This window comes from Carassius auratus, chromosome 47 (assembly GCF_003368295.1).
Source record: "Carassius auratus strain Wakin chromosome 47, ASM336829v1, whole genome shotgun sequence".
NCBI lineage: Eukaryota > Metazoa > Chordata > Actinopteri > Cypriniformes > Cyprinidae > Carassius > Carassius auratus.
Genome location: NC_039289.1, coordinates 10,153,230 through 10,171,503, shown reverse-complemented (window position 1 = coordinate 10,171,503; position 18,274 = coordinate 10,153,230). Strand labels below are relative to the sequence as shown.

Genomic DNA, 18,274 nt, shown 5'->3' with positions numbered 1-18,274 from the left:
ACATCTTTTCATTAAATGAAGATTTTCAATATGGGAGAGAGAGCATTTCAGGTGAGCAAATTTGATTGTTCCCTCAGCAGACGGTTAATAGTGATGTAAAGTGGTTGCACTCAACCTCTATTTGTTAGGACTGAGCCCCAACCTCCCGCTCTCTCTCGTGAAGCCTTCACGGAAGAGACTAAAAATGCAATTCATCGACTGGCCACTAGAGACTGCTCCAAAAGGGAGTCAGTCTAATAGACTCCCCAATGTTAAAATGCCCAACTTTACAGCAGAAAATATGTTTACAGCCTGGTACAAAAATAGTTTTGGTCTATAGCTAATTATGCTCTTTATGACAACTATTAGGAAGGTAATTTTTTTTTATAACTCATCTGTTTAAAATATATTAAGCCTTAAAGTACTGCATAATTAAGAGCGCGGCCACTTAAGTGACAGGTGGATTATGAATTGGAGTGTCACAGCCATCATAAGTGGGCGTGGTTTCAGCAACCAGCTTCCGCCTCTTTGCCCATTTTTGTTTATCTGGGAGTGTTGCGCAGTGACACACTTCCAAGATGGCGACGGCCCGCACCGCCCACTTTGAGCTTCAAACATACTGTTCAGGACCCTACGAGTTACATTAGTTAGTGACTTCACAACTCTGTACCCATTCCTTTTTAAGTTTAGTATATTCAAATTTACACGTTCAAACACTTTTGTCCAAAGTGAGCTGTATTTAAGGCTTTTTTGTTTTGTTTGCTTGTTTTTAGCACCATCTACCAGAGCTGCAAGACCTTTAATTAAATTAACTTTATTTCAGATTAAAGTATATCTAAATTAATTTTCTCAATTTAAATTTAAATATATTTACAGTACAGTGAGTGTTATATTGATGTTTTTGTTCAGTAAAGTTGTCCCTGATTGAGTGCAGTTATGAGTTATGATCAGTTCAGCATATTTTTTCAAATCCGGACAGTTGCAGTTTACAACATCATTGCATTATTAAAACAGATGACCATAAAATATCTGCATATCAATTGTTAGCATAGTTTCATGCCTTAAATCGTAAAAGACCTCACCTCTTCCATCCATTTCTCTTGGACAGTTTCACCTCCATGTCTTGACGTGTGCATCTGGATTCAGGGCAATCAATAGCTCTTTTAGCTGAAAACCTAAGAGGTAAAGCTGCTGTAGAATTATAGGTGGCTCCGCCCCCTCCCACCTCATACAGGTGTTTACTGAAGATGAGGGGGAGGAGGGGAGGTGTTCATTCTAAACTTTTTTGTTAGTTGTATTACTAATAATGCAAAATAAGCATCAGCTGATTGATTTGTACAAACCACACATTATGCTAACCAAACAATTTGAAAGTCGAAACAATCGAAAGCCTGTAAATCTCCTTTAGATAAACACACTGTATACACTTTAGTCATTGCACTCTTTATTGGACTTATGCATCATTGTCCTCTATTTCATTCCGGTCACATTGACAGACGTCCTGTGGTAAGACACATTAGCGTTAGCTCAACTTCATGAGGCATTAGCCTCAACGTCAGGAAAACCTGTTGAACTAAATCTGGTAAAATATACATACAAGAACTGACCGTATACATCCAAATGGATTTCGTAAATCATATTTCGTCAATAACAACCTTACAATATAAGGCACTTGGTATTGGTAAAAATCAATAAAATATCCTGTGCAAATATAGTTCATTACGACACACAAGCTGACCGTGATAGGCCATAGTCTTAGCATTTATCCATTATGCATGGCAGATATCAAATAAGAGTTATACAACATTATATATGCAGTTCCCGGTGCAAACCGGGCTCTGGTTTTACACTTAAATGAGAAAGGTCAGCCATGCATAAAGGTTTACCAATCTGCTAACCATAGGATTAAATAATGGATAACAAATAGTGGAGTCCAAGTGGACTCATGTCATCACATGATTTTGACATAGTCAATGTCTCGTCGTCGAAACATACAAAACATAAAGCGGCACCATTAAATGGCTAATAATGAAACACAAACTGATGATTACTTATAGCAATCAGGGTGCACGTCTTTGCTCAATTCGCTAAGTCATAATTTAAATGTAACTTTGTAAGTAACGATATGTCCCAAATTGTTTACTTCTTGGTTGTGAGAAACATACAGATTTAAAAATTTGCGAATAAGCCACACATCTGCTTCAACAACTAGTTCATTTTATAGACACTACATTACTTACCAAATTGGTTATATTTTATATTTTAACATTTCTTTTTTATTTATCGTTGCGTTTTAATGCTCATTTAACGTTAATTTAATGTTAACAACAATTAACAAACTGAATGGCACTTTCAAAAGTTAATATCAAGATGAATATCCTTTTTCATACTTACATTAAAATGCTGTAATGTATAAATTCACTTGTAGCATTTAAAACTACATATTTTAGTGTTTTAGTTTTTATTGTTGTTATTATTATAATAAATGAACATATCCGGCCTTTTCAGTGTCCTATAGTTTTAGTAGACAAAGCTTTGTTAGCTCATAGCAGGTGCATTTTAGCATAAATCTAAAAACGTGTGTCATATGTATGCTTTTCATATCACATCCTGTTCTCTGTTTGGTCACTGTCAACATTCTCCAGGAGACCATTACGCAAATCAAGGGCATACTATTAATTATGAAGCACCACCTTCTCTTAATTTCTTGCCTGACATCACATTACATACATTCTGACGTCTTTCATGACATACTGATTGATATTGTGCACTGATGGTGCATGAATTCTGCTCATTGTACCAAGAAGTACTGGGGGAAAAAAAGTAAATATTGGAATTACCTTTGTTTTGCCTATTTAAACATTCTGTAATTACACTCTCCCAGCTTATTCCCTTAAAAGCCAACACCCCGTTCCTTGTAAATTGCAAGTACTAAAGTGAGTGGCTCATTCACACTTTTAACAACGACTATAAAGATAACTATAACGATAACTATAATAGAGTTCACATAAATGGACAACAACCTTTTGTTCAATGTAAGTAAACACTGTAGTTATTTTTTTGCTTGTTGCTTTAAACACTCATGCTCTTTAAAGTTGGGTGGATTCTGACTGGCTGTCAATTTTTTATCAGCTGGAAAATGGCTATTTCCGAAAGTTATTGTTATTGGTGTAAACGGCCCATAAGGCCTTGTCTGGAATCAAAAGAAGCATTTTTGGCATATCTGGTTCAAACCAGTTTAGCTTTTGTAGTGTGAACGGAAAACAGACGAACTAGATTCACACCAAATTCGTGAACAGTTCAAAATTCAATTAAAATCTAAACAATCATTTTTGGGACATAACATGATCAATTTGATTTCAGCGCTTGCAAAATGAGACCGTAATCTGATTTGAAATCCAAATCAGATTGGTGTGCAGTGTGAACACGGTTTATGAGTCTCTTTACGTGCTTGCCATCTGTTTCAAGAACAGCATGCCCGGAGGAATCACGACCCATGAGTGAGGGCCTCGTCCTACTCCCATCCTGCCTTCATTTTCATCATCAACATCATCATCTTCTTCAACAACTGTTCTTTCAGTTTGACCCAAACTGAGACCGAATGGCGGCAACAACAACGGGTGCAGGATAGGCACCTTCCCAAGCCCAAGAGCACCTGAGTTGGGGTACAGCATCGGCCTGGCTCCTAAAAGCGGACTGAGCCTGGAGAGATCCAGGGGATGACCGCTAAGGGGTCCAGCGTAGGTGTGAGCCCCAAATAAGGTCGTCGCCGCACCTGGTAGGATGAAACGAGCCGCTCCAGGGTAAGGTCGATCCATCGATGAGACACCATCCAGCCTGTTGGTTCTGGGCGAGGCAGCACGTTCCTGCACTACAGCGTGGCCGTGTGCCTTGATGTGTTTGCGGAGAGAGCTGGGGTCGGTGTAGCGCTTCAGACAGCCCACCATTTTACAGCAGTAAGGTTTGTCGACGTAGTGCGTGCGCGTGTGTTTGAAGCGGTCGCTGGAGTTTGAGTAACGCTTGTTGCAGCCTTCGTAAGGACAGATGTATGGCTTCTCTCCTGAGAGGGCAGAAGAGCAAGAAATAATCAAAGGCTGTACTGGAGGAATGCAGGGGTCGAGAAGGACATACTGTCACAACCAAACGGCACAAGCCTGTAGAGACTTGTCTTTTTGTGTGGGAAGATGTTGATGTGTGGGAATGTTAGAGGTTTTTTTTTTTTTTTTGACTGCATGCGTGTTATGGATGTAAAAATGTTCTGTCAATAGTGACCGAAGAGGCCCAGAGGAGCATTATGGTCCTTAAAAAGTCTTCAGTTAAATCATTCAAATGTAAGGCCATGAAAACTCATAAATGATACAGAAAATCTTAATTATAAGAGGTCTTACATTTGGGGATGGAAAGACAAGAATTGCTATATAGATTAATATGATGATTAAACTTCAAAAGTATAAATTTGAGTGATGCACCTTACTAGTCAGGCTACTTAGGTTTCTGCTGTTATCATCAATAATAAAATTAAATTTCCTTCAATAAAAAGGAAATTGTGTGAGACTGTGTAAAAGGTGTGTGTAGTAATCTAACCCCATGGTATAAAAGAGAAAAAATGCAGGCCCTCGTCACTATCAAAGTTAATATTAATAATTATTATTACTTATTGAATATATTTATTTACTTACAACATCAAGTAGGCCTACCATTTACTTTATGTGTAGCTTTCTTTATTATACCTGTATTTATTATAGTTATTTTACTAATGAATGTTAAAAGGAATCGCTTGTTATTTAACCTTCATTATACTTGACTTGATTAACACACTTGACTTCTTATTTGAAGCACTATTTACTTGAATCAGAAAAACTGAAGGCTTAGACATTGCTTTATTTTTTAATATTGACATTAGTATGTAAATCTTTAAATAAAGGAGGTCTTGAGCAGCACATTAAAGTCGAATTATACTGGTATTGGTATCTACCTCTGAGATTTCAGACCCTATTGTGCACTAATGGGATTTTATGTGTGTGCCACTTCTGTTTTTTCATTTTTGGTGCATGTTTTATGTACAGGTCCATACTGCAAATGTGTTCGTCTCACCTGTGTGTGAGCGGGTGTGTATCTTCAAGTTCTCTAGGCGTGAGAAACTCTTGTGGCAGGTAGGGCAGTGATGAGGTTTCTCGTTGGTGTGTGTGCGGATATGAATCAGCATCTTGTACCTGCGTTATACAAATGGACCACGGATTAGTGATGTGCGCACACTATACAAAAGCAAACATTCGATATGCATTTAAGTTTCTCAATATCTTGGAGTGGATGGAACTTTAACATTTACTCTCTCTTATATATATATATATATATATGTATGTTTTTCTAATTTTCCAGCAAAAATATCCAAATAGGCCTACTTCACATTATATAAATTCAAAAACAAATTTGCATAAGACAAATTTGCACTTGTTTTAAAGAAGAAATGTTAAATCATTTGAATGCGTGCATGTTTTCTGACCTGGCATTAAATCCTCTTCCCTTGCGTGCGCAGCCCTCCCAGTGGCAGCAGTATCCTGAATTCTTCTCTGGTTTCACATGCAAGTCATTCACGTGGTCCACCAGATCCTGCAGGCTCTCGAACAGCAGATGGCACTACAGAGTAAAGACAGAGAGCGGAGCAGGAGCAGGGAGGAAGAAAAGGAGAACCGAAGGATAAAATGTGTGAATAGCTCTTTTAATATCTAATATCATGGACTTTGATAGATAGTTCACCAAAAAATGAAAATTCTGTCAACAATATTCACCCTCAAGTTCTAAACTTGTATGATTTTTTGTTGTTGTTGTTGTTCTGCTGAACACAGATAAAGTTATTTTGAGGTAATAAGCAACTGGTTAAACAATTGATGGTAGCCATTGACGTCCATAGTATTTTTTCATACTATGGAAGTCAATGGCTACCATCAGCTATTTGGTATCCACATTCTTCAAAATGTGTTTTCTGTGTTTAGCAGAAGAAAGATATTGATACAAGTTTGCTATGTACTTTCTAAAGTTTCTGGAGTGGATTTAGTGCATTGTTTCTAGATAGTCCAGTGTTTCCCACAGATTTACACATTATGTGTAGCGGCACTTCCCCCGGGGGAAATATATATATGAATATAATGTAAAACAGCAGACAGGCTTATTGAAAATGCAAATTCATTCTCTCCCAGCTGGAGGTGGTTTAGCAGGCAGAAATAGTGGCTTCCCCAGTAACGGCTGTTACGTCTCGTGAACGCTACTTTATCTGACATTATAGGAAAGATTAAATCAAAATGACATCAAGACAATCAGTTCCCTTCAAAAATACATTAGAGGGTGAGCTTCAAACCTCAAACAGGGCAGAGCAGGTGAAGCCTATCCTCTTCAACAGAAGCAAAAGGAGGAAGGAAGGAAGGAAGGAGTGAAGCATGACCACCTAGAAGCTAAATGAAATGGACAAGACCTTGGGGACACAACCGGGTCTGGGCCGTAGGAATACTTTAACAAGGCCCAGAGCAAACTCCATGGATGACTCGCTAACAGACAGACCCTGCAAATCCCCTACGCGTTTGATATCGAAACATGATGGCCTAGCTTGACACGGTTCAAACACCTTTTGGTACCAAAAAACACCTTTTGACTCCCAAGAAAATGGTCCTCTGAGCAGGGATGAGAACACTCTTCTGAGTGTTCACACTGATGTCAAGAGATCGAAGGTGTTGAAGAAGAACATCTCTGTGATGACCACTGGCATGGTCCAAGATAAGCTAGTCATCCATATAGCCGGGTGAGAGGTTAGCAGCCAGCGTGTCCTTGATTGCCGGATCCACAGAGCCCACTAGGCGAGCAGAGAAAGGCTGCTTCCAAGATCTGAGATTTTGTGATGCAGATCACTGCAGCTTTCTACATTAGGGCCACTCAAGAAGCGCTCCTCGAGCTTAGAGGACTGGGACTCACGTAGTTCCTCTGGCCACTCAATACTAATCTTTTTGGTAGCACTCGCTAACATGTCCACTAGCTCAGTATATGCGCACTCTCTATAGGTTTTAACATTGAATGAACATATTGAAGAGAACAGTAATACTAGCTCTCTGTCACTCACCTTTAGCCAGCGGCAGGCCAGCTGTTCATCACTCGAGGGCTCAGGGGAGTGCTGGCCAATCAGCATTGAGGAGGGCAGGCACAGGGGACCCTCTGCACCAATTGGCAGAAAGAACTGGAAACCTGGAGGATGAGAGGCGCCGTCCTCATGGTATGTGGTGCTTTCAGATTCCTGCAAGTAGAAGAGCTTATTTATCAGTAATTTATTTCTGAATCATGTCTGACTCATCTTGGTTGAGGAGTAAGAGACCACCACATTGCAAAACAAGTCCGGACATGCTCCCAAACCTACCCTCTATTTTTGATTCTAGAAAGGGTTCAGATCAGGACACTGTGTGAGACTGGATTGAAATGAATTAGTGTGGAGGGGAACTGAATTATGGTAGTGATGCATAAGGCAGTCTCTCTTCCAGTACAATTACATTTATTTGTCAAAGAAATTTTGTTTATGCCACAGAAAGCTAAAAACACATTTTAAAGGGATAGTTCACCCCCCCAAAAAATGTATTACCCCATGATTTACTCACCCTCAAACCATTCTACTGTAGGGTAAAAGATAAATCAAAGACTTCTGTTTTCCCGTCCCAAACCTATCTTGAATAACAAAAGGGCCATTTGGCATTCCTGAAGGCATTGAAGTGCCGATAACGATCAAGAAGATGATGTGCCTTGTGCTTTGAAAGTGAATGCAGTTTATTATCACATCCAAAGGATGAGGCTGAAGAATCAGTGGTTAAAATCAATCTTCACTAAGAGACCACAACAGTATAATCACAACTTTTTTGCTGTGTTCCCATCATTTCACCAATGACTACATCTCCAATCTCTGAAAGTTAAATGCGGGATTTGTAAACTGGTTGTCTTTGAAAGATGAGTCAGTGCCCAGTTTGTCTGGACCAGCTTTCTCCTCCAATTCACAACCTGTAAGTATGATTAATAATTGTTGCTTTGTTGTTCTGTTGAGCATGCAAAATATGTACTTTTACAGTCTGGCTAACACAAATTATAGTTCTAATCAGTTGTGGGCCTGCTATTACTATTTTGCTTTAAATTAATGGTAATTGTCATGGTGTAAAGATCAGAAACTGCTCTTTGTTAATAATTGGAAATCTTTTTTGGGCTTTTCGTGCTGATGGTCTGAACCACAGCAGAGTCGGAGCGGAGCTGCTCTCTGACAACATCTCCAAGACACTTCGCTCAAATGACTATTATGATGACTTTTGTTCCACCCGCGTAAATGACAGAAATACTCGCACTGTCCAATCTATTGAGACTGGATCTGTTCCCCAAATAGTGAGGTCAAAATATACATTTAATACAGGCTCTAGAAAAAATCTGATCGTGATTTAACCAGAAAAATGTAAAATAAATTAACAAAAACAATTTTTTTTAAAGTCTGGGCTTCTAAACATTAGATCAATCACCCTCAAAGCAGTTTTTGTAGATGAAATGATCACGGATATTTACATTTACAAACTACTGTTATAAGCATGAGCCCCGTCAGACTGGTTGTGGCGGAGGTGTTGCTACAATATATATATATATATATACACATATATATATATATATATATATATATATATATATACACATATATATATATATATATATATATATATATATATATATATATATATATATATATATATATATATACATATATATGCTTAATGTTACACTGTCAGACATGCAAAAGAAATCTAATGTATCTCTTGCTCTGGCTACTGTTTATAGACCACCAGGTTTACTGCGTAAACTATGCGTTTACTGACCTAATAAACTCTTTTGGAGTCAAGCAAAATGTCACCGGGCCCACTCATCGTTTTAATCATACACTAGATTTAATTATATCTTAAGGCTGGTTCACACGGCAGGATAATTGGGCTGATTTTAGCCCCGATTCAGCCCTTCCGACAATCTTAGGATGCTCCGATTATCGTAAAATAATCTGATCAAATATTCCTGCCGTGTCGGCATATTCGGCCGATCGTTAATGCGCATCTCGTCAGTAAAGCCGGTTCTTTAATCAGCGGTTAATTCCATCAGGTGCGTGATTTCACATAGAGCAGCTGTTACTACACAGAGCCGTTGTTAACTGAGAAGATGGGCCGATAAACGCTAAAAATTAACGTGATTTGCGCATCTTCTCTATTAACAACGGCTCTGTGTAGTAACAGCTGCTCAATGAGAAATCACGCACCTGATGGAATTAACCGCTGATTAGAGAACCGGCTTTACTGACGAGATGCGCATAACGATCGGCCGATCGTGATCGGAGCACCCCTAACTGATATTAACTATATGTCGCAGCGATACCGTCTGGGCAGAACTATTGTTCCAGCCACCAAAGAAAGATTCGCAAATAACCTGCCTGATCTATCTCAACTGCTATTTGTACCCAAAAATACACGAGAATTAGACGAAATTACTGACAACTTGGCAAACGGTTAGAGAAAAACGTACTGTGCCATGGTATAACAGTAATACTCACTCTCTCAAGAAAGTAACTCGTAGTCTTCAACGCAAATGGAGAAAAACTAACTTGGAAGTTTTTAGAATTGCATGGAAATACAGTATGTCCAGCTATAGACAGGCTCTAAAAACTGCTAGGGCTGAGCAAAACCAAACACTGACAAATTTACTTTCACAGCATAGGACACAGCATCTTCTTGTTGTCAACGTTGTCAAATTGGCTGGCTAACGTAGAATATAGGCCGGCAGTGATGTGGGATTCATCATCCTGACGACTCATTTAGGTGATTCAGAGCCAATTCTTTTTTCTTTTCTTTTTTTTTGAGAGAGACAATAACTTTATTTAACGTGCACTGATGGCTTCACATCTTTGCAGATAGATTACACTCACAGAATGGCATAATAGGGGCAATATAATATAACTGCAATAGTTTTAGTCTGAAAGATGAAAGTCACATACACCTAACAGGGCTTGAGGGTGACTAAATCGGTGGTAAATTTCATTTTTGGGTGAATTATCCTTTTGAGTGCACATGAAGTGGCTTCTGAGATCTCAGAAATTGTACTTTGATTCTTGAAAGTGATTGAAATAATCTGAATCCATTTACCACACAGATTTGAACGATGTTGTTATGTGAGAAGTCGTAGAGTTTGAGGTATAAGTCACTCACTGAGGCCAGAAGAGGCGCTCTGGGGCTCCAGCTGGCGCCACTATCTATAGGAGAGGGTGGTGAGGGAGAGGAAGATGGAGACAGACTCAGATCTACCACCGTGGACGATGAGGAATCTGACATGTCCTTGTCAGCTGCATCTGGAGATTAGAAGAAAGGAGGTTCGTTTTTGTACAGCTGAGGCTGTGGTATAGACTGTCAGTCTATGCAGTAGTGGTGGGGATTTTTCAGTGACTCTTTCTGCAGTTACAGTGTTATGCAGAAGGTGGCAGAAGTCACAATAATTGAGTCACTGATTCATTGATTGAACCGATTTGTTCAAACACACTGATTAAGTTATTGAATCATTCATTCAACTGATTTATTTAAATCAGCTGAGGAATGAAATCGGTGACATTGGCTGCCTACGAATATGCGTACTTCTCTACTATAGAGCAGAAAAAAAACATTATGCGAAAGTAGTATGTCCGACTTCATAGTATTCATAAGACAGTAGGTGAAAACTACCCAGATGACCTACTACCGTATTTTCTTTTTTTCATAGTTTAGCTGGTCCTGCAACTTATAGTCAGGTGCGACTTATTTATCAAAATTAATTTGACATGAACCGAGAGAAATGAACCAAGAGAAAACATTACCATCTACAGCCACGAGAGGGCGCTCTATGCTGCTCATTGCTCCTGTAGTCTACACTGAAAACATAGAGCGCTCTCTCGTGGCTAAAGACGGTAATGTTTTCTCTTGGTTCTAAATAAATGCGACTTATAGTCCAGTGCGACTTATATGTTTTTTTCCTCATCATGACGTATTTTTGGACTGATGCAACTTATACTAAGATGCAAAGTAATTACTTATTCTAAAGAAGTGACTATTGAGAGAATATGCAATTTCGGACATAGTTGCCCAGCTGTCTTTGAATCATTCGTTCAATATTTTGTTCAAAACGGCTGATTCGTTCAGGAACTAAACAAGTGACATTCTTCAGTGAGTGAGTCATTGAATCATTTATTGAACCAATTTGTTAAAGAAAATGCTGATTGATTTATTAAAAATACTGTTTTTATGAATAAAACACTGAATCAATATTTAGCTGATTTGTTCAAAAACAGTGATTCATTCAGGAATGACTACAAAAATCCCCATTACTGTAAGTTTATAATATAAATCGCATCATTCCGTTGAGATGTACAGTATTGTTCAAAATAATAGCAGTACAATGTGACTAACCAGAATAATCAAGGTTTTTAGTATATTTTTTATTGCTACGTGGCAAACAAGTTACCAGTAGGTTCAGTAGATTGTCAGAAAACAAACAAGACCCAGCATTCATGATATGCACGCTCTTAAGGCTGTGCAATTGGGCAATTAGTTGAAAGGGGTGTGTTCAATAAAATAGCAGTGTCTACCTTTGACTGTACAAACTCAAAACTATTTTGTACAAACATTTTTTTTTTCTGGGATTTAGCAATCCTGTGAATCACTAAACTAATATTTAGTTGTATGACCACAGTTTTTTTAAAACTGCTTGACATCTGTGTGGCATGGAGTCAACCAACTTGTGGCACCTCTCAGCTGTTATTCCACTCCATGATTCTTTAACAACATTCCACAATTCATTCACATTTCTTGGTTTTGCTTCAGAAACAGCATTTTTGATATCACCCCACAAGTTCTCAATTGGATTAAGGTCTGGAGATTGGGCTGGCCACTCCATAACATTCATTTTGTTGGTTTGGAACCAAGACTTTGCCCGTTTACTAGTGTGTTTTGGGTCATTGTCTTGTTGAAACAACCATTTCAAGGGCATGTCCTCTTCAGCATAGGGCAACATGACCTCTTCAAGTATTTTAACATATGCAAACTGATCCATGATCCCTGGTATGCGATAAATAGGCCCAACACCATAGTAGGAGAAACATGCTCATATCATGATGCTTGCACCTCCATGCTTCACTGTCTTCACTGTGTACTGTGGCTTGAATTCAGAGTTTGGGGGTCGTCTCACAAACTGCCTGTGGCCCTTGGACCCAAAAAGAACAATTTTACTCTCATCAGTCCACAAAATGTTCCTCCATTTCTCTTTAGGCCAGTTGATGTGTTCTTTGGCAAATTGTAACCTCTTCTGCACATGCCTTTTTTTTAACAGAGGGACTTTGCGGGGGATTCTTGAAAATAGATTAGCTTCACACAGACGTCTTCTAACTGTCACAGTACTTACAGGTAACTCCAGACTTACTTTGATCATCCTGGAGGTGATCATTGGCTGAGCCTTTGCCATTCTGGTGATTCTTCTATCCATTTTGATGGTTGTCTTCCATTTTCTTCCACGTCTCTCTGGTTTTGCTCTCCATTTTAAGGCATTGGAGATCATTTTAGCTGAACAGCCTATCATTTTTTGCACCTCTTTATAGGTTTTCCCCTCTCTAATCAACTTTTGAATCAAAGTACGCTGTTCTTCTGAACAATGTCTTGAACGACCCATTTTCCTCAGCTTTCAAATGCATGTTCAACAAGTGTTGGCTTCATCCTTAAATAGGGGCCACCTGATTCACACCTGTTTCTTCACAAAATTGATGACCTCAGTGATTGAATGCCACACTGCTATTTTTTTGAACACACCCCTTTCAACTAATTGCCCAATTGCACAGCCTTAAGAGCATGCATTTCATGAATGCTGGGTCTCATTTGTTTTCTGAGAATCTACTGAACCTACTGGTAACTTGTTTGCCACGTAGCAATAAAAAAATAGACGAAAAACCTTGATTATTCTGGATAGTCACATTGTACTGCTATTATTTTGAACAATACTGTATATGACAGTAGCATGTGCATGGCTCGTGTGGTCAGTTAACTAACCAGGGCTTTTGGGCTTGTGCAAAGCACGGGATATTCGAGCGCGGGAAAAGTGCAGCGGGGCGCAGATGGACATTCTCAGCGTCCTGTCACGACCAGAGGAAATCTTCAAGTCCAGGGGCTCGTCCAGCGACAGCATGGCTTTCATCCACCAGCCTGAGAAAAATCAAACCATATTTTTATATGGAAACATTGTTTTTTCTTTTTCCATTATGACTCTTGACAGTGGCACCAACTGTGATTTTGCAGCTCATTTTGTAGAAGGGAATACCATGTCTCTCCCTCACATGCAGACACACTCCCACACACGTGCAGCTCCACGTTCACTTCAGCAACTGTAAGTCATTTACATTTCTTTCTGCCAGACAAGTCACGCACACACACACGTGTAGTTCATCACACCAGCAGCCCCACTGCAGTCAAAACATGTAGAATGCATTACAAAGATCTGAGTTCCTTGCTCTCCTTCATTCTTTTCCTCCCATCTCGCGTTCTTTCTGTGAAGCAGAGGAATAACTGATGAAGAGAGGGCCTCTGGCTCCACATCTGTGTGTTTGTACAAGAGGGTCTAAAAGTAAAACACCACTAGATGTAATTATGAATGCGCCGTAGTAAAAAAAATCAGTCTGATAATTATTTTCAGTGTTGGGGTAATTACATTATCAGATTATTTTTCTTTTCAGTAACTAGTAAAGTAGTTAAATTTACAAGAACGCATTTTTACTTTTTCAAATAAATAGCCAAAGTTACTTTGTTTTTGCAGAGGCTTCAGGCTGATGCTTATTAATTTCACATTTGGTGTGAAAGGGCCTTTTTACAGTTGACTTTATTTTTTTTATTAAAAATAATTAAGCATGCCCAGCTCAGATGACAAAAAGTAACTCAAATGTAACATAATGCATTACTTTTTCAAAAGCGATGGAACTATTCTCCATTAAAGTATTAAAAAGTTTTTGGTTTCCATAAAATTACTTTCTATAAAAAAGTAACTAAGTAATTTTTTATGGAGTAACACAATACTGTATAACTGTAATGCATTACTTTTAAAAGTAACTTTCCCTAACTCAGATTATTTTCAGGTTATGGCAGATATTAAAGTTCTTTACAATTTGTTTAAACACACACACACACACACACATATATATATATTCCCCTCTTATTCCCTCTCTCTATGATATTACACAGTATTGCAAAAGGTTTGGGTGCTGAACACTTCCCGTCATCTCCATCCATGTCCCTCCCTCACTCTCAGTTTCTGGCCCGTGGTTTGTTTTCAATCTAACTTCTTCCTCAAGCTCCACCCTAACTTTCTGGGCTTTATATCCACACAAACACTGATACATACTGTACAAGCACCACAAATAATACACATATTTCTGAACATATCAACCTCCTGGTAACATTCAATAGGTTTTAAAATAGGTTTCTCATTCTTCCACATCTGCAAGTGTCTGAAATGTTGGCTCTTTCCCTCCTTTTGTCGACTCACACTGAAAAGCAGTGGGTGATCATTCCTTTCCTATTTCTCTTTTTCACTCCCTCCTTCCTCAGTGATGCAATCCCATTATTTAGCCTGCAATCTCAGTGTCTAGCATGAGACAGAGCCAGAAACAGAAAAAAGAAAGGGTACAATGTATCTTGATTTTTAAAAGCATGGATTATATATTACTAATTATTTATATAGAAAGATTGAAATGACATTACATTCAATTATGTAATTTATTTGACTATTTATTTACTTATTTAACCATTTATTTTTGGTGGTAAAAGTTTTATATTTTATGTGTGTGTGTGTGTGTGTGTGTGTGTGTGTGTGTGTGTGTGCAATTAAAGACTTTAAATACATTGTTTGTTTAACAATTTCTTTATAATATTTATTTGAAAAATTAACCATATATAAAATTCAAAGTAGTTTAAACAAGTAGCCAACATGTTAAAGCTATCTAAAGCTACTTTATGTGTATTTGGTTTTTATTTCTTATTGTTAATTTTTCCCCCCTCTCAAATTTTCCGAGGTCCCCCTTAAAAAACCCTCTCTGCCGTTCATCCATAACATGATGAGGGTGGAGAACAAAACACAGCTAAATAATGAATCACTCGAAACAACAACATCCTACAGAAGTCAATGAGCGCCAAATCGCTCCCTCTCTCTTTCTCCATCGCTCTTTCACTCTCCACCCCCTGCGTCTGGCAACAGAACAAGGTCAACACAGCCTCCCCTCTTCTAAATTTCCCATTCCTTCTTCTCCCCTTCTCTCTCTCTCTCTGTATAGTCTGTCATCCAGACACACATACTGTACACAGATTCCTCTGGCCACAAGCAGATTCACTCAATTTGTTTCCACTGCGCTTTTAAGTGTACGTTAGAAATGCAAAGAGAGAGCCAGCCTCATAAACAATAACAAGAACCAGCTGCGGACCCAACGCAGCAATCGCGCACAGTTTCTCCAGCGACGTGGAGCGAAGAGGAAGTCTGGGAGAACGGCAGGGCTGAGAACCAAACGGACGGTGTGGATTAAGTGCAGTTCGAGATTCTCCAGACTGATCATTTTCTCCCTTCTCGCGCTCTCTCATATTTCTCTCCTCACTCGCTCTCTCTCTTTCCATGCCTTTCCTCCTCCCCTTGCTCATGATTCGGAAGGCCTCCAGGAACTCAGTCCAACCTCAAACTCAAGCCAAAGGGAGAGACTGAGAAAAATAAAACGAGAGACGTAAGGGTTGATGAAGAGAAAATGGAGGGTGGGAGCTCAGGAATTCTCTGTTTCTCTTGGAAATGCTGAACAAGGCATCCTCGTTTATGTAAAGTTAAATAAGGAGCTAATAGAGCTGAAGAATTTCAGAAGTAGCCATTGGTGGTTGGTGTTTCACGAGAAAAGAATGTGTGGTTTCATCTCTCCCTTCTGTCTTTCCTCACCCATTCTCTCCAGCGAACCCAACGAACCCCAATGCAAAAGCGAAGACCACATTATAAGTCAAAACTGATGTACGACGGACACATCCCTCTGTAATCACGGCAAACAATATCTCACAACCCACTGAAACATTCATACGCATACTCCCTCGGCCACAAATTCATCCACAATCTGTCTCTCGTTCCATTCCTCAGACCCTCTGTTAATGTTGCAGTTTGTTGCATCAGGACTGGGCTTGACGTTGCACTGCGAACCTCCCAAAGTACTGGCATAAGAGACTGAGCTGGACACGGCAAACGCCCACATAATCAGATTAGTACTCATCAATATGGGTTTTTCAATAAATGCATATTTGAATGCACATTTTAATCTTAATCTTGGTTACTTGTGTGCATCTGCGATATATGTGAGTGATAATGAACCTTAGTTAAGGTAGACGGCATGTATAATAGTTTGCGAATAAAATGTGTATATAAAAAAAACAGTACACATGGCTTGTAAAAATCGGACCTCAAAACAGTACGACTTATTTAACTGAATATACATCTCCCCTCAAATTGTTATTTTCCTTTGCGAACAATTTTATATGATGTATTTTTTTGTAATCCGTCTGTTAAATTAGTTATCGCATCTTGTTACTGGAGCTAAAACTGTCAAACATAAACATGCTGTTTTCAGTTAGCAAGCTAATAATTGATCCTAATAGTGGTAACAAAAAGGTTTTCTGATTTGCTATGACAAGGTTTTACAATTACGCAGGATGGGATTATAGTTTTACCCAATATTATTATTAAATAAACACTACTGGGAAACAAAACATATGGGTCTTTTATCATGCTGAATGTCCTAAGTTAGCAAGCCAACAATTTAGCCTACTAGTTTAATGTTAAATGATTACAAAAAACGTCTGATTTGCCAAGACAAGGTATAACAATAACGCAGGATGGGTTCTTAGTTTAACCTGACATAAAATGTAAATAAACCCCATAAGGACATGAAAGGATCTTGTATCATGCTGAAGGGGTTAAGTTAGCAAGCCAACAGTACTATTTTAACATTAAATGGTTATGGAAAGCTTTTCTGATTAGCTACGACAAGATATCACAATAATGCAGGAGTTGGCCCTGACACACACACAAAAAAAAACCCCATAAGGACATGAAACATAAGGGTCTTGTTTCATGCTGAAGGGGTTAACTTTGCATAATTAAAGACTGACTGTAAATTACGAGGTTTTCACACAATCCACTAAACAAAAAAATAAACAAACATGAAATATAGAGCGCGCATTATAATAACACACATGAAAAAAACACACATGAAAAGCCTTGTAAAATCACATAACAGCATCCGAAGCTCCCACGCGCTCAGGTGTCCTCGTTCCCACCTGTAGCTGCCCTGACATGACTGTCACAAGTTATATAACACCAGGCGGTCTCTATTCATGACGGAGTCTGTTTACCAATCCTATCCCAGTTCAGTAGTATTCGATAGCTATTCAGTATTTAAGAAACTGGGTCAGACCGTCTGGATAAAACTTGGGGCAGAATAACACACGCGCGCACACATCCTTAATCTTTTTCTAGATGTGCGCTGACACGGATTGCTTGTCCAGATGTGCGCGACATGCCCGACGGTTTTACCTCAATGAAGACGCTCCGTCTGACTCCGAGATACGTGACCGCTGAGTCGACTCGAAGCGCGCGCGCGGTCCGTTTAACGCGGAACGGTTAAAGCGCCAGATGTCTTCATCAAAAACACTCCTGGATCCAGTTGACCATATCCAACTCTAAATGCGATACTTAGACTAAACACGCAAACTGTTTCGTTAGAGTACGAGCAGATCAAATTGTCAGGAGATATAGAATTGTGTCAAGTTACGATGAATCGTTCTAAAATAAATACATTTCAAAGGAGCATCGCTTGCTTACGACGCCTGTCTACTGTCTCCAGCTCATTCCCCAGTCAGAAAAAGAGACGGAGAGAGAGGGAGGAGAATAAGACAGAGGGTGGAGGACATGAAGTGATGATTCTTTATTTTCCTCCAGATGTGGTCGGTCTCTCTCTCTCTTGTCTCGCAGATTACTGTGTTATTCTCGCTCCACCCACCCTGCTGTGTGGCCACGCCCCCTCACGGAGACGGCGAGACAGAGAGAGAGAGAGAGAGAGAGAGAGAACGCACTCACTTTGTTTACTTTAAAGACAATAAATTTGGAAAAAGTTAGCAACATTTATTTACGTTTCGTCTGCCACGTATTTAATATGTTCCTGTGTAAATTA

At 39.1% G+C, this 18,274-nt stretch overlaps 1 protein-coding gene across 1 annotated transcript; it reads right to left on the bottom strand.

Moving 5' to 3' along the window:
- Positions 1-1,406: 1,406 nt before the first annotated feature.
- On the bottom strand, positions 1,407-18,058 carry LOC113065063 (zinc finger protein GLIS2-like). The gene is made up of 7 exons (XM_026236191.1): positions 17,638-18,058; positions 13,086-13,238; positions 10,230-10,369; positions 7,088-7,258; positions 5,483-5,616; positions 5,074-5,192; positions 1,407-4,039 (listed from the first exon to the last, which is right to left on the bottom strand). The coding sequence occupies exons 2-7, from the start codon at positions 13,228-13,230 to the stop codon at positions 3,423-3,425; spliced, it is 1,326 nt and encodes a 441-aa protein (XP_026091976.1). The 5' UTR covers positions 13,231-13,238; positions 17,638-18,058; the 3' UTR covers positions 1,407-3,422.
- Between the last annotated feature and the right edge of the window lie 216 nt (positions 18,059-18,274).

Coding starts and splice junctions, on each gene's coding strand:
- LOC113065063 (XM_026236191.1), bottom strand. CDS start 13,230: ATGAAAGCCATGCTGTCGCTGGACGAGCCCCTGGACTTGAAGATTTCC. Junction 5,617..7,087: donor TGGCCTGCCGCTGGCTAAAG/GTGAGTGACAGA, acceptor TTTACTCTGTAG/TGCCATCTGCTGTTCGAGAG. Junction 4,040..5,073: donor ACACACCCGCTCACACACAG/GTGAGACGAACA, acceptor CTGCCCTCTCAG/GAGAGAAGCCATACATCTGT.